At 45.0% G+C, this 21,144-nt stretch overlaps 1 protein-coding gene across 1 annotated transcript in view; it reads right to left on the bottom strand.

Annotated features, from left to right (window-relative positions):
- Positions 1 to 21,144, bottom strand: part of SRBD1 (S1 RNA binding domain 1) — a 173,973-nt gene that overhangs the window by 130,044 nt on the left and 22,785 nt on the right. Inside the window, exons 10-14 of the mRNA XM_081903824.1 lie at positions 14,275 to 14,378; positions 11,934 to 12,041; positions 7,121 to 7,278; positions 4,641 to 4,731; positions 3,257 to 3,364 (exon numbers count right to left, since the gene is read on the bottom strand). Of these exons, the coding sequence (XP_081759950.1) occupies positions 3,257 to 3,364; positions 4,641 to 4,731; positions 7,121 to 7,278; positions 11,934 to 12,041; positions 14,275 to 14,378 (569 nt within the window). The remainder of the gene's footprint in view (positions 1 to 3,256; positions 3,365 to 4,640; positions 4,732 to 7,120; positions 7,279 to 11,933; positions 12,042 to 14,274; positions 14,379 to 21,144) is intronic.

The raw sequence follows: 21,144 nt of genomic DNA, 5'->3' as shown, positions 1-21,144 counted from the left end.
TTTACCTGGAATTTTTGAAAGCCAACTTTTCTAGAGGAAGGCAACTAAGAAAAAAACCAAGCTGCAATCCCAAACACTTACTTGTTAATGTGTCACTTACTTGGGAGTAAGTCCCACTGAATTCATTGGGATTTATTTCTGAGTAGGCATGCATCAGGATTGTGGTGCTAGTATGAGTATTAGTAAGTGACTGTAATAATTGCAAAAGTGAACAAAAAGCAAAACAAAACAAAATAAAAATAATCCTATTGTTCTCTAAAGGCCCCCATCCCAACCTGAAACAAACTGATTTACTGCAGCAAGCAAAAGCTTGTAAAAGGACGCAAGACAGCTGAAACATTTGACAGGCATTATTAAAAGCCAGGGGATTTGTATCAGCCATTTTCCTTTAAAAGGTGCTTTGAAGTTGGCTATCTTTCATGTACTCCTTTCATGGCACATTAACAAAGAAAACCGAGCGGAGGTAAATCAAGTCCCAAGGTCACCTCTAGAGTTACAGCACCCTGGGTATCCTGATGAATTGAGAATTAATGCTGCATGAGCAGCAAATATAATAATAAAAAAACTATGGGCTGTTAACCAATCAAGTTTTACAAGTGGATCTGAACCCTTTTTATCTGCAACCGGAGCAAATACATCTTAATCCCCCCCCACCATGGTCTTGAAATATAATTATCATACTGCGAACCCCAAACGTTAAATCACCCTTCAAACTGAGAGTGCTGTGAAGCAGAAAAGTAAATGTAATTAGGCTGGGTGAAACATTAGAAACAGAGGAGGGCAAGGGGACTTGAAAGTGGCAAAGTCCGGAGAGACTAATGCAGATATTTGGAAATGTAACACACATTAAAGTCGAAAGGGGCACGTAAAGGTTTGCGCAGACACATATAAAATACAAAAGAACGAGAACCGTAAGCTAAAACTTTCGCCAGTAAGGGGCCCACTTCAAAGCTAGGAAGCGATTCCATTAGGAAAGACCAAAGCGTTTAATACTGATATTTAAGTTGCTTAAGCAATGGAGTAGAATGCACTGGAAATTAGACGCTCAGTGGATTTTGCTTAATCTCTTTCGGCATAGTTAAATGCTCCCAGATGACCGGTGGCTGCAGTACTACCAATTTCTCGAAAGCTGGAACAGGGAGAAGTGCTTACCCAAAGTGAATGAATAAGCACATGGCTCAAAAACTATTAATACAGGCAAATTTCAGGGAAGACAAGCAGCAGATACAGAAAATCTGTATGTATTCTTTACTTGGTAACACTGTTCTCATCAGCCAGCAGTCAAGGGTGGTTAAAGAAGCACTAAGAACACAATCCTACATATATCAATGCAGCAGAAAGTCCATTGAGCTTCATGGGACAACGTGCAGAGGATTGCAGACTTGGTCCATCAAAATCCATTCCATTTCAACATAAACAGTTTCAGAGTCATCCCACATATTTCAGTGAGATAAGCTAGAATTAGGGAAGGGCCATGGCTCAGTGGCAGGACACCTGCAGAAGGCCCCAGCTGCAATCCTTGGTATCTACAGGTAGAACTAGGAATGTTCCATGTCTGAAAATTTGGAGAGCCTCTGCCAGTCATTGCAGACATACTGAGCTAGATGGGCCAACAATAAGGCAGGTTCCAATGATCTAATTCCATTCAAGAGACGGTTTCAATCTTAACTCCATTTACCCAGGTGTAAGCCCAGTTGCAAGGGACGCGGGTGGCGCTGTGGGTTAAACCACAGAGCCTAGGACTTGCAGATCAGAAGGTCGGCGGTTCGAATCCCCACGACGGGGTGAGCTCCCATTGCTCGGTCCCAGCTCCTCCCAACCTAGCAGTTCAAAAGCACGTTGAAGTGCAAGTAGATAAATAGCTACCGCTCTGGCGGGAAGGTAAACGGCGTTTCCGTGCACTGCTCTGGTTCGCCAGAAGCAGCTTAGTCATGCTGGCCGCATGACCCTGAAGCTGTACGCCGGCTCCCTCGGCCAATAAAGCAAGATGAGCGCCGCAACCCCAGAGTCAGCCACGACTGGACCTAATGGTCAGGGGTCCCTTTACCTTTACGCCCAGTTGGGTTCAATAGCACTTACAGGACATGGTTAGGATTTCACTGTTGGGCAATTGACCTCGGTGGGATTTATCTAAGTAAACACACAGAAGATTTCAGCCTGAAGCACTTCACTTTCTATTATTAAGATAGGCTGTGGTGCATCTGCAGTGGCACGCCTTCCTCTGTCCCAGCTGCAACAAATCATGTCTCTCCATTATAGGTCTCTACAGCCACAGCAGGCACTACAATCTCCCAACAGTTTTGCTTCAACCCCAAAGATGCACTCCTCCATTGCCTCCCGAGACAGGTGGATGACGACAAAAACATGTCACCTAGAAAATTGTAATTTGTGGTGCATTGCCCAGTCCAGTCAGGAACTATGGGACGCGGGTGGCGCTGTGGTCTAAACCACTGAGCCTCCTAGGCTTGCCAATCAGAAGGTTGGCGGTGTGAATCAACGATACAGGGCGAGCTCCCGTTGCTCTGTTTCAAACCTAGCAGTTCGAAAGCACGCCACTGCAAGTAGATAAATAGGTACTGCTGTGGTGGGGAGGTAAACGGCATTTCCATGCACTATGGTTTCTGTCACAGTGTCCCGTTGCACCAGAAGCAGTATAGTTATGCTGGCCATATGACCCGGAAAGCTGTCTGTGGACAAACACCGGCTCCCTCGGCCTGAAAGCGAGATGAGAGCTGCAACCCCATAGTTGCCTTGGACTGGACTTCACCGTCCAGGGGTCCTTTACCTTTACCTTACCTTTATGAAGACAATCAGGTCTACATCTGAGTTCCCAAACTTTTGCTAGTTGGGAATACTCCCCCCCCCAACCCAAATTAAAATTGGTGAGTGTTGTAGAAATTTGCCTATGGTACAATGGTTAACATCTGCATTCATTGCTCCAATCAGTTTTGCCCCTGGCCTCACCCAGCTGAAAAGTGTTCCCCATTCCTGTGCTGTGCCGTGACCATAATTACTGGGACAATCAACGAACTGTTTCCTTCAGTTTGTTTCTACAGGCCCTCTGGAGACTAATAATGATGATGATGATGATGTTCAATGTTTCTTTGTGTGTTTTGAGGTTTTGCCTGAAAACAGCTGGACTGAGCAAAAGGAGATACATGGGAAAAAAGCCATCTCAAAAGTAAAATAAAATAAAAATTCTTATAGAAGCTACATTTCTACGAAAGCAAAGACCACGCTTCACATATTTTCTTACCAGTAAGTGACATCCAAAGGCGCGAAGTATTTCTTCGTAATCAAGTCAGCAAAGTAAGCTTCTGTTTCCCTACACGCCGTTCCATTGCCAATCACAACTGTGCCGCAGCTTTCAGAGGGAGGGGAAAAACAATTATTAAGGTTGAGAAAGTATGACGTCATCATGGCACCATCTGTCCCAGTAGGGGGCGCTGTTGCTTCCTCCACCAAGGAGAGACGGAGATGCACCTCGCTCAACAATATGGAATGGGAAAAAGAAGGTCAACTTACCTGAGTTAACATGAAAAGGCCACCTAACATAGTATATTGTTTCAGATAGTGGAGATGCAAAGAGCTGGTGTTTGTCTGTCTGTCTGTCTGTCTGTTTGTTTGTTTATAAGTTCATATACTGTATCACCTTAAGCAAACTGTCCTGGAAAACTAACACCAATTTTTACAAATGAAATAAATAAATGAATACAAATGAAATAAAATAAAAGTATTTTTGAATGAACAATTGTGCAGGTAATTGTAAACTTCTCCTTCAACTCTTTATCCTGCTTCCATTCATGTATATCTATTTTTATCACTTGATTGGATCAGAAAATGCAATGGGAAACTGTAATAACACAGGCTACCGTAATTATTTCATGGGCTGAGAATGTGGTGAGTATCTTCTCACAAGACAATGTTGCACGATTAACATTGATAAGGGGAAGGGCAGCCCTGTTAACCCGAAATGAATTAATGCACAATGCATCTCCCATACATTCCTGAACAAAGAGAGAACTCTGAAAACTCCTTTACTGTGAATGGAGATGGAAGTGCTGCACACATCCATTAATGAAGAAAAAGGAATGATGCTCCCTGGTCCAGTTGAGGTATCTCAGCTTCACAGCATACCTGAATGCAGTGTGGAAGTATCCCACTAACCATGGTTTCCCATTTCATTCAAGCAGGGAAACAATGGAACAAGCCAGACCTTAAACTACAGTTTGAAGCTGGTTTAAGATGAAGTGGGAACCTATGGGTAAAGGAAGGTAATTTCATAATGCATTCAAGTATCCAGAGAAGGAAGCAAGGAAGGTTCATTCATATCTCAGTTTATGAAGCCAGGATATGATTGAGCAAACATGGCCCCTTTCTTGCCACATTGCATTGGTAGCACCATTGCCCGCCCAACACAGCTCAGCAAGACAGGGAATGTTGGCCCTGTTGTCTCAGCAACAGACATGTGCTCCTCTCCCTCTTCCCAATACCCTGCTAATGGTTGAAAAAGGCTGCCAAAAAGCAGGGGAGGCAGATTTCTAGGGCCATCAAACAGGACTGCAAAAAGGCACCCCTTCCATTTTGGTTCAGCTCTAATGCACAGGCAGACCAAAAGAGTGAAGGTTTGTTTAACATACTTGTAATCCAGCAGAAGTGACCGTATCTTCTCAGCTTCACGGAATCCTTTACCAGAGTGTAAATAGACAACATCAGTATGGAGTATTTGGCCTAAGGTGACAAGAAATGAAAAGCCATCTAGTTAGGAAGAATAAATTTGGTGGTCCGTTTCATATGCAACACTAAACCATGGTTTGGTGATACTGGAACAAATTTCAGCAAGCTTCAGGCTCATGCATGAACCCCTCCTCTCTCTTGCTGTTCTTGCTGTTCTGCAGCTGCAAACAGGAGCTTTTGCTTCCTGTTTTAAACAAACCAGAGTTTCTCACTGTGTGCAAAGTGAGGGGACACTGGTTAACTATGGATAGATACTATGGTAACCTCTGAGTGTTAACAAATGTGGGTGGGGGTGATGTAAGCTGGACTCCAACATCACTTGCTATTTCTGCTTTAAACTATGGTTTGTTGAAACAAGCCAGGATCGAGCCTTAGTTTATGAACCCAGCTTGCTTACAAACCATTGCTTAAACTAACCAGTGTTACCCAGTTCAAACATAACCAGGATCTCTAGTTACTTTAAAACAGGGAGGGGAAGCTTCCAACCTCTGCATAGCCACATCAGAGGAGAAAAGAAACACAGAAGCCCAAAGCGTATTCTTGTAGGGCTGAGCCATAATTCAGAGTTGCATCCAAAACAAGCCAAATCTTTTAGGAAAACCTTGTAGCACAGTTTTCAAGACGGCAAAGATTTGTGTTGCATGTCTCAACAAAATGAGTTTGGATAAGGATTGCAGCTCATTGGTAGAGCAGCTGCTTTCCAAGCAGAATGTCTCAGTTTTAGGGCTCAGATAAACTCCTGCTTAAAACCTAGAGAGCCGCTGCCAGTCCGTGCCGAAAATATTGAGCTAAATGGACTAATGGTCTGATTCAGTATAAGGCAGCTTCTGATGTTCCTATTAATTCTTGGCATTCAACCATCTTCTTCCAAGTTTACATTCAAGCGTCTCCTTAAACGCATCTGTGTTTTATCCTGGCTTATCCTGAATCACCTTTTATTCTACTGTGTCTTCCCTTTTACTTTACTGTCCCTCCCTTGTTCTCTAATGTGCCTAAAAGGAATCATGACAATGGAAGGAAAGTGGAGATAGCAGTAACAAAAGACCGAGCTTCTTTCTTTTGAAATTCCCTGCCAAAGGACTAGATAAGTCCAGAACGCATTGGGCTACAAACCATTAGAAATTAAACTACTGTATTTTTCGCTCTATAAGCCACACTTTTTCCCTCCTAAAAAGGGGAAATGTGTGTGCATCTTATGAAGCTAATGCAGGCTGCGCAGCTATCCCAGAAGCCAGAACAGCGAGAGGGATTGCTGCGCAGCGCTCCCTCTTGCTGTTCTAGCTTCTAGCTTAGCCCCTCAGTCCCTTCCCCCACCTCCCAGAAAATATTGAGCTAAATGGACTAATGGTCTGATTCAGTATAAGGCAGCTTCTGATGTTCCTATTAATTCTTGGCATTCAACCATCTTCTTCCAAGTTTACATTCAAGCGTCTCCTTAAACGCATCTGTGTTTTATCCTGGCTTATCCTGAATCACCTTTTATTCTACTGTGTCTTCCCTTTTACTTTACTGTCCCTCCCTTGTTCTCTAATGTGCCTAAAAGGAATCATGACAATGGAAGGAAAGTGGAGATAGCAGTAACAAAAGACCAAGCTTCTTTCTTTTGAAATTCCCTGCCAAAGGACTAGATAAGTCCAGAATGCATTGGGCTACAAACCATTAGAAATTAAACTACTGTATTTTTCGCTCTATAAGCCACACTTTTTCCCTCCTAAAAAGGGGAAATGTGTGTGCATCTTATGAAGCTAATGCAGGCTGCGCAGCTATCCCAGAAGCCAGAACAGCGAGAGGGATTGCTGCGCAGCGCTCCCTCTTGCTGTTCTAGCTTCTAGCTTAGCCCCTCAGTCCCTTCCCCCACCTCCCAGAAAAGCTCTCAAGAGCCGCGCTCCCTTTAAAGAGCCACACGGAGCATGTGTGCGGCTCTTGGGGGCTTCTCCCTCCTCGGGGAAAAGCCTGCAAGCGCTGCACACACACTCCACGTGGCTCGTGAAAGGGAGCGCTGAGCAGAGCCTGGGATGCGTACAGGTTCTGCTCAGCACTCCCTTTAAAGAATTTTTTTTCTCTTGCATTCCCCCTCTAAAAACTAGGTGCATCTTATGGAGCGAAAAATGCGGTAATTCTTCTATGCCTTTGCTTCCCCATCCCACCCCCCATTTGCCTGGGGTTTCCCTCTTCTGCTGAGCAGCCTAAAGCATTAGCTTAGTATAGGGTAGCCCACGTAATGCCTTTCAGATGTTGCAGGATTCCTATGACCCCAGCAAGCATAGCTAATGGTCACAGAAGATGGGAGCTATAGTCCAACACCATCTGCAGAGCATGACGTTAGATACACATGTCCTGATAACACAACCAGTGCTTCTCACAGCTGGAGCACCACACTTACTGGTTGGTGAAATGATGGCCAGTTTGCAACCATGTTTATAGCCAGGATCAACTCCCATCAAGGTCCGTCCCCTTACAGGGCTCATGAGAAGCAATTGGCGGAGGTTCCTTCCGAACATCATTACAGATTCCTTCTCTGCGTCTGAAGTCAGTTTAGATCTAAGAAAGGAGTGTAGCAAAAAAACAGAGTTATTTCATCACAGGCAGGCAAAACTGCATATTGGCTTCCTCACACCAACACTCCATTGCCCTTTTCTGTTGAGAGCCAGTGTGGTGTAGCAGTTAAGAGCGGTAGACTCGTAATCTGGGGAACCGGGTTCGCGTCTCCACTCCTCCACATGCAGCTGCTGGGTGACCTTGGGCCAGTCACACTTCTCTGAAGTCTCTCAGCCCCACTCACCTCACTTTGTTGTGGGGGAGGAAGGGAAAGGAGAATGTTAGCAGCTTTGAGACTCCTTCGGGTAGTGATATATCGGTAAGCGGGATATCAAATCCAAACTCTTCTTTTCCATTACTTTTCCGTCTCTCCTACTCTTACTTTTTAAGGAGCAAACACTCCCTCCCCCCCCCAGTCTGTTTTGATGCAGCATGGATGACTGCATACAAATGCAGAACATGCATTTGCTCTGAAAGACAACACTTCATGCTTGTAATTTTTTTAATAAAGTTAGTTTAAAAAGAATGTATAGGAGAAACTGTTCAGGCACTTGAAATTTGACAGTACACTTACTGTGGACTGTGACTCAGCTTTTTCATTGCCTGAATGAATTACATTTTCAGAGAAAATCTGCTCTTGCTTCAAAGGAAACTTTTGCCTCCTCCTTACTTGCATCTATGGCAGAGGTGAAGAGCCTCTGGCCCAGGGGCGAAATGAGGCCCTTTTTGTCTGGCCTTTGAGACTTGTCACAGGCCATCAGCCGTAGCCAACGTAGTGCCCTCCAGATGTTGTTTGACTCCAGCTCCCATCACCCCAGGCAGCTTGTCCAATGGGTCAAGGTGAAGGGAATTGTAGTCCAGCAATATTTGGAGGGCATTACATAAGTACTTTACAGAAAGGAACCAGTACAGGCAACTCCCCATTTATGTGGAGGTTGCATTCCGGGTCATTGTGCATGTCTGTGGACAGCGCATAAGTCCTTTCCACCCCCTTTTCCAGCCACTTCCAGGTAGCTGTGATGCGTGCATGCACATGTGTGTCAACCAGGCGCATGTACCGTATTTTTCGCTCTATAGGACGCACCCAACCATAGGATGCACCTTGTTTTAGAGGGGGAGAACAAGAAAAAATAATTCTCCCCCTCTCTGCTCAGCGTCCCTTCAGCGAAGCGGCAGGAGAAACGGAGTCCCTTCCATTTCTCCTCCCGCTTCGCTGAAGGGGCGCTGCGCAGCTCTCCCTCTCTGCTGAAGCCAGGAGAGTCTTGCTCCCCCGGCTTCAGCAAAAGGAACCCGAAGCCTCCGGAGCACAGCGGGAACTTGCTCTGCGCTCCGAAGGCTTCAGGTGGCTATTCCTGATAGCGCTCCCTCTGCGCTTCGGAGGCTTCGCGTTGCTATCACTGAAGCCAAGGAGCCTGCATTCGCTTCATAGGACGCACACACATTTCCCCTTAATTCTTGGAGGGGGGAAGTGCGTCTTATAGAGCGAAAAATACGGTAAATTGGTCATTGCCTGTACAGATTTCTCCCGGCTCCTAAACTGTGTTTTGCTTCCACAACTTATTCCTTCCTCTCCTCTCCCCGCATGCCCCTCTGGGAGGTCCTCTGGAGCCAACTTGATGGCATGTGGAGGGCTGTAGGGGAGAGAAGAAGAGGGGAACATTTCATTGCACAACTGGAAGTCTCCTGCGCTATCTGGACAAAGGCACTGGATATCCGTGCGGTTGAACTATTCGTTGTAGATGTTGACTGCTAACTAACAGGGCTACTGTTGAGAATGTAGAAGGTGTTGTTTTTAGAGAGGATGTGGATAGGTTGGAGATCCTGAATGGTGATATTTCAAATAAACAAGAACTCTACATTTTTTTAAAAAAAACCTAAAATGCTTTTAATTCCCATTTCATTTCTGCACCGCCAAAACGCCACTTCAGCTGGTTACAAAAGCCATTATATTGTCATTGGTGAAACAGATTGCTTCATAGTCTAGTCAGTACACCAACCGTTGCAGAGTTGAGCCCAATATTATGACTATGAGGTCGTTAATTTAGGAAGGGGGGGGGGGAATGACAGCTAAAAAGATACTTATAGCTAGAGCAATTAGCCTCCACGAATCCCTCCAGATAAGTATGAGAAATGGGATTAGAGAGACATGATGGAGCACATTACCGAAACAGTGATTGTGAAATGGATACAATAAAACAATTTTAGCAGCATAGCAGTTTGCATCAAGACCCATTATAACCATCTGATGTATTACTCAATATGGGGGGCTCACAATATGGTGCTGTCATTAAAAATGTTAAGGAAATTGCCGTTTGCATACACAAACTGTCAAATTTTTCCCCCATTTACAATGCATTTTTTGATCATTATTTCCCACCATGCTAGCTGCCAGGGGAAATATGTCTTTCAACTTGCCAAAATTTTTTTTTGCATATTCTTGTGATCTAAAGAACAAATCAGGAAACCGTCGCTACTAAAAGAGCATGTGTTAAAAATTCTTCAATTAGATCGATCCTACACAGATCTACTTGGAAGTACAGCTTATTGTTAGATTACTGCAACGTGCTATACATGGGGCTGCCTCTGAAGATGGCTTGGAAACTTCAGATGGTGCAATTCAAAGGCCAGGTTGCTCACTGAGACAAAAGAGTTTGAGCATATGTTGCCAACCCTGGCCCAACTGCACCTTCTGCCAATGAGGTTTTACCTACAAAGCCTTAAACAGCTCCAGACTGCAATGCCTCAAGGACTCAAGGATCAAGGGAAGTAATAGTGCCACTGTATTCTGCTCTGGTCAGACCTCACCTGGAGTACTGTGACCAGTTCTGGGCACCACAGTTCAAGAAGGACACTGACAAACTGGAACGTGTCCAGAGGAGGGCAACCAAAATGGTCAAAGGCCTGGAAACGATGCCTTATGAGGGAGCTGGGCATGTTTAGCCTGGAGAAGAGGAGGTTAAGGGGTGATATGATAGCCATGTTCAAATATATAAAAGGATGTCACATAGAGGAGGGAGAAAGGTTGTTTTCTGCTGCTCCAGAGAAGCGGGCACGGAGCAATGGATCCAAACTACAAGAAAGAAGATTCCACCTAAACATTAGGAAGAACTTCCTGACAGTAAGAGCTGTTTGGCAGTGGAATTTGCTGCCAAGGAGTGTGGTGGAGTCTCCTTCTTTGGAGGTCTTTAAGCAGAGGCTTGACAACCATATGTCAGGAGTGCTCTAATGGTGTTTCCTGCTTGGCAGGGGGTTGGACTCGATGGCCCTTGTGGTCTCTTCCAACTCTATGATTATATGATTCTATGACTCTCCCTATATGAACCAACATGGGCCCTACAGTCTGTAGTTCGTTTTTATGTGCTTCATCTGTGAGAGGTCCAGAGGGCCTTTTCTGTGGTGGCTCCCCACTTGTGGAAAAGTTCTCCTCAGGGAGGCTTTCTGGCTCCTTTATTACTTATCTTTAGCCACCAGGCAAAAATATTCCTCTTCTCCCAGGTCTAATTAAACAATTGACCTTTTAATTTTTAATTATTTTTTTTGGGGGGGGGACATTTTTTGTACTATGATATGTATTTCTATATCGTAAACCACCCTGTGATCCTCGGATGAAGGACAGTATAGAAATCAATCAATCAATCAATATTGATTGAAGCAGGGCTTACTTCTGAGTGAGGACTAAGGCATCAAGCAATCTCCTTCACGCAAGATACCGAAATATCACAATGTCTGAAATAAGGATGGAACTATGTGGAGGCACTGGCTGGATTCACAGATTTTCCTGCATCATGATTTTTGCATAGCGCACATGTGCGCACAAACACACACACATCACGATGCACGATATATTGCCAGGAAAAAAAATATTTGGGATGCGGGTGGCGCTGTGGTCCAAACCACAGAGCCTAGGGCTTGCGATCAGAAGGTCGGCAGTTCGAAACCCCGTGACAGGGTGAGCTCCTGTTGTTCAGTCCCAGCTCCTGACCACCTAGTAGTTTAAAAGCATGTCAAGTGCAAGTAGATAAATAGGTACCACTCCGGTGGGAAGGTAAACAGCATTTCCGTGCACTGCTCTGGTTCACCAGAAGCGGCTTAGTCATGCTGGCCACATGACCCGGAAGCTGTGTGCGGACAAACACCGGCTCCCTTGGCCTACAGAGCGAGATAAGCGCGCAACCCCAGAGTCGTTTGCGATTGGACCTAACAGTCAGGAGTACCTTTACCTTTTAAAAATTATGAAATAAAAATATCACAATATGGACTTCAAACCGGTTTTGGACTATACAGTGGTACTTCGGTTTACGAACTTAATCCGTTCCGGAAGTCCGTTCTTAAACCGAGGCGTGCTTCCTCTAATGAGGCCTCCCGCCACCGGTGCCCTTCCAACATTCAGCTCCCATTCTTAGACCGAAGTAAAGTTCTCAAACCAAGACACTATTTCCGGTTTTGAAGAGTTTATAAATCAAATCGTTCTTAAACCGGACTGTTCTTGAACCGAGGTACCACTGTATATCGCTATACCACCCAGTCCCGGTGAGAATTGCCTTGCTGTATTTTTTATGAAAGTGCTGCTTCTAAAAATTTAAGCAAATACTTTTTATTTGATATTCCTACATCACGGTACACAAGGCAGTTTACAATCCATAAGGGTGTTGCTTTACCTGAATTCTCTGCAGAGAAGCGGATAAATAAGGCGCTTGTAAGAGTCTTCTGTTGAATAACGTAGAAGCTCCATTAATTCAGGCTGTGCATAGGCCTTTGGTCTCCATCTGTGCACCAAAATGTTTAAAACTAAGATTATTTGGTAACATGTTGCAAGTGTAACCTGCTGAAAGCCATACTATAGCTTCAGCAAAATGGAATCTTAGCACAGGGTTTACAAAGTCCATTACAAATACCCTCTTTATGGGACTTGGAAGTCCTTGAAACCTGCAGACTGACTTCTTCTAAGAATATGCATACATACAAGGCGGTTAACAAAATCTGCGTAACAGAAGCCAAACAGATGACAAAGACTTGGGTCACTACTATCAACCAAATTTGTAGGAAATTAACTCAAGTGTAACAGCTTGAAACAGCCCGGCCAAGTTCAGAAGCAGCCAAGGGCACTTGTCACAATTTAGAAGCATGGTCAAATCTTCATGGTCACAGCCAGCACCTATTGGTTACCCAACGTGTATTTTACGAGCTAACTGTCAAGACTACCAGAGAGATAAATGGGAAACTGGCTACTACTTGCATGCATGCATCAATTCATTTTATGTTCATCTGTTTAAGATCTTCTGTTGCTTTGGATTTCCCAGACAGAACTTTGACTGACTGCTGCTTTGGGTTTTCCCGGAGAAACCTTAGATCTTCTACTGCATTACATTTCCCCAGCACTTAAGAGTTCAAATAAAAACAGTCAACAACAACTGCTAACCCAGCAAGCATACAAAACAACAACAACAACCCCAAGCAAATCCAGGCAACTATTGCTGTTATAGCCAAAGGTCAATGGAAGGAAACTGTGATCCAGATAGTCACCAGGTCAAGTCTCATCTAGCCACAAGGGGGCCTTAAGAGTTCTACCAGCTTCAGCCTCAACCTTCTCCATGCAAAATATTATTGCATTATACAGATGATGTTATTATCTTGGATCTGATCCAGGTTTCCCCCATCTCCATGCCCAGTGCTCTATTTGCTAGCCAAGCCAGCAGTTACTGTTCCAGTTTACTTTGCAGGGCACATTCCCATCGCAGGGTTGCCATGTGTCCTCTTTTTCTAGGACACATCCTCTTTTCCAGGTCTGGTTGCCACATGTACTCTTTTCCCCAGACACGACCTTTTTTCCAGGATTAAAATTTCTGTCTGGGTGGATTTTTGAAATTTGGCACAATACAGTAACCCAGAAGAGAATCACAACACAGCAGCATCTTAAACTAGCTACATGCTGTATGAATCCCTTCTCTTGTGGCTGAACTAAAAGGATGCTGGCTCAGCTGCAAGATCTTGGAGAAGGAATCTGGGAGTGCAAGAGTTAACATCCCCGTCTCCTTCAGGAGAGTCCATATGTACATGTAGTTTAATAAATTGTTCTGTGCATGCTTATGTTCACAAAGATGCAAACGTGAGCCCAAATACTTTCATGTGGCAATAATACATATTATTATTATTATTTTGTTGTTGAAAGCTAAGAACATTGCTACTAGCAATATATCACAGCTTCTATAGTCGACATATAGTAGGGGGTATTTAAAGTGAGAGTCATCAAAGTGATCCATAGTTAGAAGTAAGGTAAAGGTAAAGGGACCCCTGACCATTAGGTCCAGTCATGGCCGACTCTGGGGTTGCAGTGCTCATCTCACTTTATTGGCCAAGGGAGCCGGCATACAGCTTCCGGGTCACGTAGCCAGCATAACTAAGTCGCTTCTGGCGAACCAGAGCAGTGCATGGAAACGCCGTTTACCTTCCCACCAGAGGGGTACCTATTTATCTACTTGCACTTTGAGGTGCTTTCGAACTGCTAGGTTGGCAGGAGCAGGGACCGAGGAACGGGAACTCACCCCGTCGCAGGGATTCGAACCGCCGACCTTCTGATCGACAAACCCTAGGCTCAGTAGTTTAACCCACAGCGCCACCGACATATAGTAGGGGGTATTTAAAGTGAGAGTCGCCAAAGCGATCCATAGTTAGAAGTAGAGTCGGCAAATGTGTCCTCTTTTTTGCTCTTCCAAATATGGCAGCCCTACTAGATCTAAAGCAGCAATAGCCAATGCTGCTCCCTCAAGGTATTGCTGGGTTGCATACAACTCCTGTCAACCCTGATCATTGGCCATGTTGGCCGAGTCTAATGGGAGAGACTCCAACATCTGGAGAGAACCACATTGGCTACTCACTCCCAGCTTAAGGTTTTTAGACTAGTCCAAAAGTGTAGGCCTAACATTTATAAATTCACACCGAGAAGGGAAATGCATTCAGCGAACCCTGATCAGAAAAACGAATAAATGCCCTCATACAGACCTTGCATTTACACACCACCTACAGAATTCAAACTTCACACCGTCAGGAATGTTGACCTTCACTGTCAGGACTTTGAGATTCTCCCCTCGGTTAATGGCTAGAATCTAAACGGCAAATAGAAATGGAGAACACATATGACACACATAACAGGCAGGGAACACCTTCAAAACCACAGTGAATCTATTGATCTAGTAACTGTGCTGACTGCAGGGGGACCCATAGTTTCACTGCTTATAAGGCAGCTTTGTATGTTCACATGTGAAAGTGCTATTACAGCTGTATTATTGTCAGTTGTTCAATGTGCCAAAATGGCTTCCATAGGACCAAAACCCAGAGATGAATGAACTATGTTTTCAGTGGGTTGTGTGTGTGGGAGGGGGGTCCTCAGTTTTGCCCCTCCCCTAACTTAGCAAAAGCAGACTTATGCAAAACTAAGTATGCAAATCAAGAGAAAGAATGTATATGTGGTCACCTTGCATAATGTATACAGGATGTAGAATCCCATTTTTGCTAGACCAAGTTATGGATTACCTAGGTGTAGAATTTTAATTTTGTTTTTGAACCACAGGGTATACACAGGCTTGAGTCCTGGTTTGTTTTTATACAGATCAATCAGCTAACTCTGCAATCTTTCTTTGCACGTCAGATGTAGGGACAGGTGTGCACAGCTTAGCCAAAAGGGGAGACCCAACAGACCTCATTTTTATTTATTTTACTTAGGAAAATATTTATATACCACTAAATCATAGAAAAACATCGAAGTGGTTTACAATTATACCTACATCTATATCTACAGAATAAAAACACATATGGGTTTAAAATCAGAAACCATCAACTAACTATTATGGAAAGATGTTATCTTAATTGCCTGCATAGAAAAGTTTTCAACAGGCGTCTGAAGGTTGAAACTGAAGCCACCTGTTGAATCCTTACTGCCAGGACTGGGCCAATGACATTAAAGGCCCTACTTCATATCAGTGTCAGAAGGGCCTCTCTGACTCAAGGGACAAGCAATGACACTCCTGCACTTGACCTCAGTGGCTGAAAAGGGATATAAGGGTTCGGGGAATCCCTAAGGTACCCTGGAGCTAAGTCGTTCAGGGCTATGTAAATGAATACAGGGATCTTGAACGTGGCTCGATAGCAGGTGGGCATTTACTAGGCCTGTGGGCCAGAGGTTCCCCACCCCTAGGCTAAATTAAAAAGTGTATTCAGAGTACATAAGCTCCACAGGATGCTCCAAGTCACATAAACTCAACTAAGCGACTGGGTTGCATGACATCTGGAGGGCTACTAAAATATACCAGCTGCACTGGCTCCCGGTGGAGTACAGGATCAGGTTTAAGGTGCTGGTTTTAACCTTTAAAGCCCTATACGGCCTAGGACCCTTGTACCTACGGGACCGCCTCTCCTGGTATGCCCCACAGAGAAATTTACGGTCTGCAAGTAAAAACATCCTAAAGATCCCAGGCCACAGAGAAGTTAGGCTGGCCTAACTAGAGCCAGGGCTTTCTTGGCCACGGCTCCAATCTGGTGGAACGCTCTGTCACAAGAGACTAGGGCCCTGCGGGACCTGACATCTTTCCGCAGGGCCTGCAAGACAGAGTTGTTCCACCAGGCCTTTGGTCAGGGCGCAGCCTGACCCCCTCCTCTGGCAATCTGCACAGAATTTTGCTTGATGGTTGCCATTAATTTGATCTTAATTTGATCTTAATTAATTTTATAAGGAATGTTTTTAGAATGTTGGACTATTTTGATTGTTGTTAGCCGCCCTGAGCCCAGCTTCGGCTGGGGAGGGCAGGATATAAATAAAATTTATTATTATTATTATTATTATTATTATTATTATTATTATTATTATTCCCCACCTTTCAGTGTGAGCTGCTCTCAAAGTAACAAAGATTCTCCCCTGCCCTGTTTATACAGGGACAGAGAGAGAGTGTGTATGTGCTTCAAGGCTGTGCGGAGATTTAACCAAACTGTTGTCACAATCCCACTTGACCCAGACAAAATGGTTTGGAAACCCAAAGATCATCTGAGTATGACCTAAAGGGTCAAAGGAACCAGAAATGATCCCAACCAAGGGACCTATCTCATGGGTGTCTCACTTGATAACTACCACCCATCTCTCTGACCACAACCCAAGCTCTGCCTTGATCCTGGATTCTCCCACTTCATCTCTTGGGCCTCCAGAGCAAAGGCAACAGCAGACCCAGTAGGAAGGCCTAAGTCAGCATAATAATGCCTGTTTGACTGCGACAACAGGATGTCTGGACTAGATAGGCTAATAGCCTGATCCAGAAAGGCTCTTCTTATGTTCTTATGGAATAATAACATTTCCACGAGATGATAAGTATTCATTTTAACTGTCAGCAAAGGGGAAAAAAACAATGATTGCTATGTACACGGAAATCCACATGCTCCCGAAAGTTAAGAAAACCATCCATTTCCGATACATTAGACGTGCAGAGAAACCATTAAAAAGCTGTTAAAAGTTGACATTCCTGTGTTGCCGTGCATGTTGATGTATGCTACGGGCCCTCAGCCCTGTCACAAGCAAGCTTGCTGTGTCAATCACGAGCTTTAATTCAATCACTAGCTAACTCAGACATGTCACATATGTTAAACACAATGGTCTAAAAATGACCTGGGGGCATCGCACCAATTTATATTCCTCAGCTTTCCCTGTGCATGTTGACATACCAGGCCTGACATATCATTGAACAACACAGCAAATAATAAAAATTACATGTGAAATGTTATAGCATCAGGTACCTTGACTGCCAAAGCAAATGCTCTCATGCAGGAATTAGGAGGGCACACATTTCCCGAACAAAAACAAAACACTTTCATGGTTATTCCACACTGGCAAGTGTGTGTGTGTGTGTGTGTGTGTGTGTGTGTGTGAAAGCTAAAACAGCTATCTGGAGTGAAATCAAAATTATGTTTTTCGGCAAACAACTTCGTCAGATACAGATATCATTGCTCCTGACTCACAGGGGTTTTTCCCGACCAAGTGCCCTATTTCCAAGCCCCTCCAAACAAACTAGCTTGACAAACAATGGCTTGAAGAAGAGCATCTTCTCATTAACAGCCAACCCCAATAAGCCAAATTTAGCTTGGAAACTAAGTATCTGTAGAAAAGTAAGCAAGTTGCCATCCCCTTAGGCCAGTGTTAGAAATTAGCCAGGCGCCAGGTGCGTTTTTTACTGGTGTAGATCCAATTGTGACTATGTGGAGATTTCTGGGAGCCAGGTTGGCAACCACAGCTTAAACACCTCTGCCTTAGTCCGTCTCAACTGGGTGTGTTTCTCCTCCTTCCGTACTGGGACAAGTGAATTGTTGTTAAGAGGAAGCTAGAGTCAAATAATGTTGAGATCATAGAATCGTCAAACCATAGCATTGTATGAGACCCCCAGTCCAACACCCTGGCGAACAGACATTCCACTGTGGCGATTTTATCTGATTTTAACTAGGTGGCACTTGGCCCCTAGCTCGTATATCTGAGCTTTCAACATTGCCTTAGGCCTCAGTGAAAAGGGGTTGGTTTCTTCTTTGGTGATCACTCATCGTCAAGTAAGATTGTCTTCCATAAACACGGTTTTAGCAATGAGTCTGTAAGTGACGGTGGAGGCCAATTCTTGATCCACACGTCCTTCCACAGTGGGGACATTGGTTCCCGGGCGGGAGTTGATCACGGTGTGGATTTGCCAAGCATGCCTTCCTCCTAGCACATTTCTCTCTTGCATCCTGAGTTTGAGTGTCTTCAAAGGCCATGACACCTCTGGTAAAGGTTGTTTTCCAACTGGAGAGCTCGCAGGCCAGCATTTCCCAGTTGTCAGTGTTTACACTACTTTTTTTTTTTTTTAGATTTGCCTTGAGACAGTCTTTAAACCTCTTTTGTTGACCACAAGCATTACACTTTCAATTTTTAAGTTCGGAATAGAGTAGTTGCTTTGGAAGGCGATCATCAGGCATTCGCACAACATGACCAGCCCAACGAAGCTGATGTTGAAGAATCATTGCTTCAACACTGGTGATCTTTGCTTCTTCCAGTACACTGATATTAGTTCGCCTGTCTTCCCAAGTGATGTGTAAGATTTTTCGGAGGCACTGTTGATGGAATCTTTCGAGAAGTTGGAGATGGCATTTATAAGTGGTCCATGTTTCGTATGCATACAGTTAGGTTGGTAGTACAATAGCTTGGTACACAAGCATTTTGGTTTCCCTGCAAATGTCCCATTGCCTTAGGCCTCAGTGAAATGGGGTTGGTTTACCCATATAGAAAGCTCTACTTGATCAGGCCAATGGCCCATCGAGTTTACTATCCTGTTCTCACAGTGGTCAAGTGGATGCTTATGGAAAGCCTGCTTATGGGAAGTGGATGTTTATGGGAAGCAGGACTTGAGCACAGCAACATTCTCCCCACCTGTGACTCCAAGCAACTGGTTTTCAAAGGCAAACGACCTCCAATACTAGATTGGGTGGCCCATCTTTCAGGGGGTTTTTAAGCTGTGATTCCTGCATTGCAGAGTTGGGTCCCTTCTGTAGTGGAAAACGGTCAAGAAAAATCGAGGTGCTGCAGATTTGGCTATGTGCAGGCAACCCTTCCTGCGAGTCCTCGCAGGAGCACTCCTGCCCTTGAGAGTGGCCCAGCTGGGGCCTGACTGCCCAGATTAGGAGCCCTAATCGACACAGGTAGAGACTGTGGAGACATCCAGCAGGCAGGTACGAATGGTGCAAAGCAACGTGGTCAAGCAGGGAGAGAATGATGGACCAAATGGTGCGGTTTCCTAAGGCTAGATCTGGTGTATGTGGGTCAAGGTCTGGTGGAGGAATTGTTCCTTTGGGGTTATTGGCCTGATCGAGTAAAGCTTTCTATGTGGGTAAACCAACCCCTTTTCACTGAGGCCTAAGGAAATGGGACATTTGCTGGGAAACCAAAATGCTTGTTTACCAAGCTATTGCACTACCAACCTTACTGTATGCTTGCGAAACATGGACCACTTACAAACGCCATCTCCAACTTCTCAAAAGATTCCATCAATGGTGCCTCCCAAAAATCTTACACCTTTATATATTTTATATAAAATATATTTTCCCTCATCTACTGACTACCAAAGACCCTTTAAAGAACCTGCAGTGTTGATTGGCAAAACACCTTCAAACTCTACAATTCTACGTATGATCGCTACAAGAATTTGTTTAAATTTTATACTGTGAGTGGCCGTACATAGGTGGAAAAGTAGGATAAAAATCATCATTAGCAACAACTGGATAACACTGAGAGGAAGCACACCAAGAAAACACAAGGCAAGAGGAGCTTGGAAGGGGATGAATAACAGAGAAGATATGGGCAAAGTGAAGCAAACAACCGGGAGCTGCAGGAGAGAGGAGAGCTGGAGTTCACATATTGATTGGAAGAAACCAGCAAATTTCTGGCTGCCGGCCAGTAGTCCTTGCTTTTTCATGTACAGGCTAGTTTCGAATCACAGCCCTTGTTCAAATAAGCATGCAGCACAGGAAATCCATTTGAAAAGACTCAGGAGAATTCAGGAGGAAGGTGAAACTCAAGGTTAGCAACAAAATCCTCAAATGGCTTTTTCATTTCTTAGCTAACTGAAGGGCGAATAAAAGCACAGCATGGAATCCACTTCCTCTGAACCACTGCAGATATAACGTTTCCCACTCTCCTACCTGTGCTTAAAAAGGTTGGGAGAAACCCACTGGCTCATTCACAACCTTTTTCTATCTGTGCAAATTTTCCCACTCTTTCCTTTTCAGCATTATCCGTGGTGTGGCTAATCTTTGCGCTAATGTGATGAGCTTCAAACCAGAGTCTAAAGCAAGGATTTGAAGCTTGTTTCCAAAACCCTGGTTCAAGGCTAACCCTGGTGAACATTAACTTTAGTGCAGAGGTGACACTGCACTGCGGTTAACACGGCCAAAGGAAGGCAGGAGCTCATGTGGGAAAAAAGAGGAAGAAGAAACTCGCCTTGTTTTGTTTATATATTGCAAGTTGCTTTGAGTTACACCTTGGTGAAAAATCAACTGGTAAATTTAATAAATGAAATAAATTAAAAACCAGTTAAACCAAGCTGGTTCCAGGCTCTAGCGGACTGTCACTCCGTATTTTTCGCACCGGACCATAGGGCGCACCCAGTTTTTTGGGGGGGAAATAAAGGGGGGGAAATTATTTTTCCCCCAGGTGCGGGGCTGGGGCGGGGGAAGCTAGAGCTTCCCCCGACCCCAGCCCTCAAACAGGCAGCTCTCCGCAAGCAGCGGGAGCGCTCCCGCTGCTTGCGGAGAGGTCCGCGAAGCCTGGACGCGCTGAGCTCAGCGCGCCCAGGCTTCGGCATGCAGGCACCTCTCCGCAAGCAGCGGGAACGCTCCCGCTGCTTGCGGAGAGGTCCGCGAAGCCTGGACGCGCTGAGCTCAGCGCGCCCAGGCTTCGGCATGCAGGCACCTCTCCGCAAGCAGCGGAAACGCTCCCGCTGCTTGCGGAGAGGTCCGCGAAGCCTGGACGCGCTGAGCTCAGCGCGCCCAGGCTTCGGCATGCAGGCACCTCTCCGCAAGCAGCGGGAGCCCAGCGCTGGGCTCCTGCTGCTTGCGGAGAGGTGTGCGAAGCCTGGAGAGCATGAGGGGTTGGTGCGCACCGACCCCTCTCACTCTCCAGGCTTCAGCGAAAGCCTGCATTCGCACCATAGGACGCACACACATTTCCCCTTCATTTTTGGAGGGGAAAAAGTGCGTCCTATGGTGCGAAAAATACGGTACCCTGTAGTGGAACCTCTCTAACTGGCACCAGGCAGCTGCCATTTTAATTTCCCACCTTGCCCCAAAGCCACACTACCTCAGGGCACTGTGGGA

The sequence above is a fragment of the Podarcis melisellensis genome, assembly GCF_964234715.1.
Source record: "Podarcis melisellensis genome assembly, chromosome: 3".
Lineage (NCBI taxonomy): Eukaryota > Metazoa > Chordata > Lepidosauria > Squamata > Lacertidae > Podarcis > Podarcis melisellensis.
Note: the sequence above shows the minus strand (reverse complement) of the source record. Positions and strands in the feature narration are given on the sequence as shown.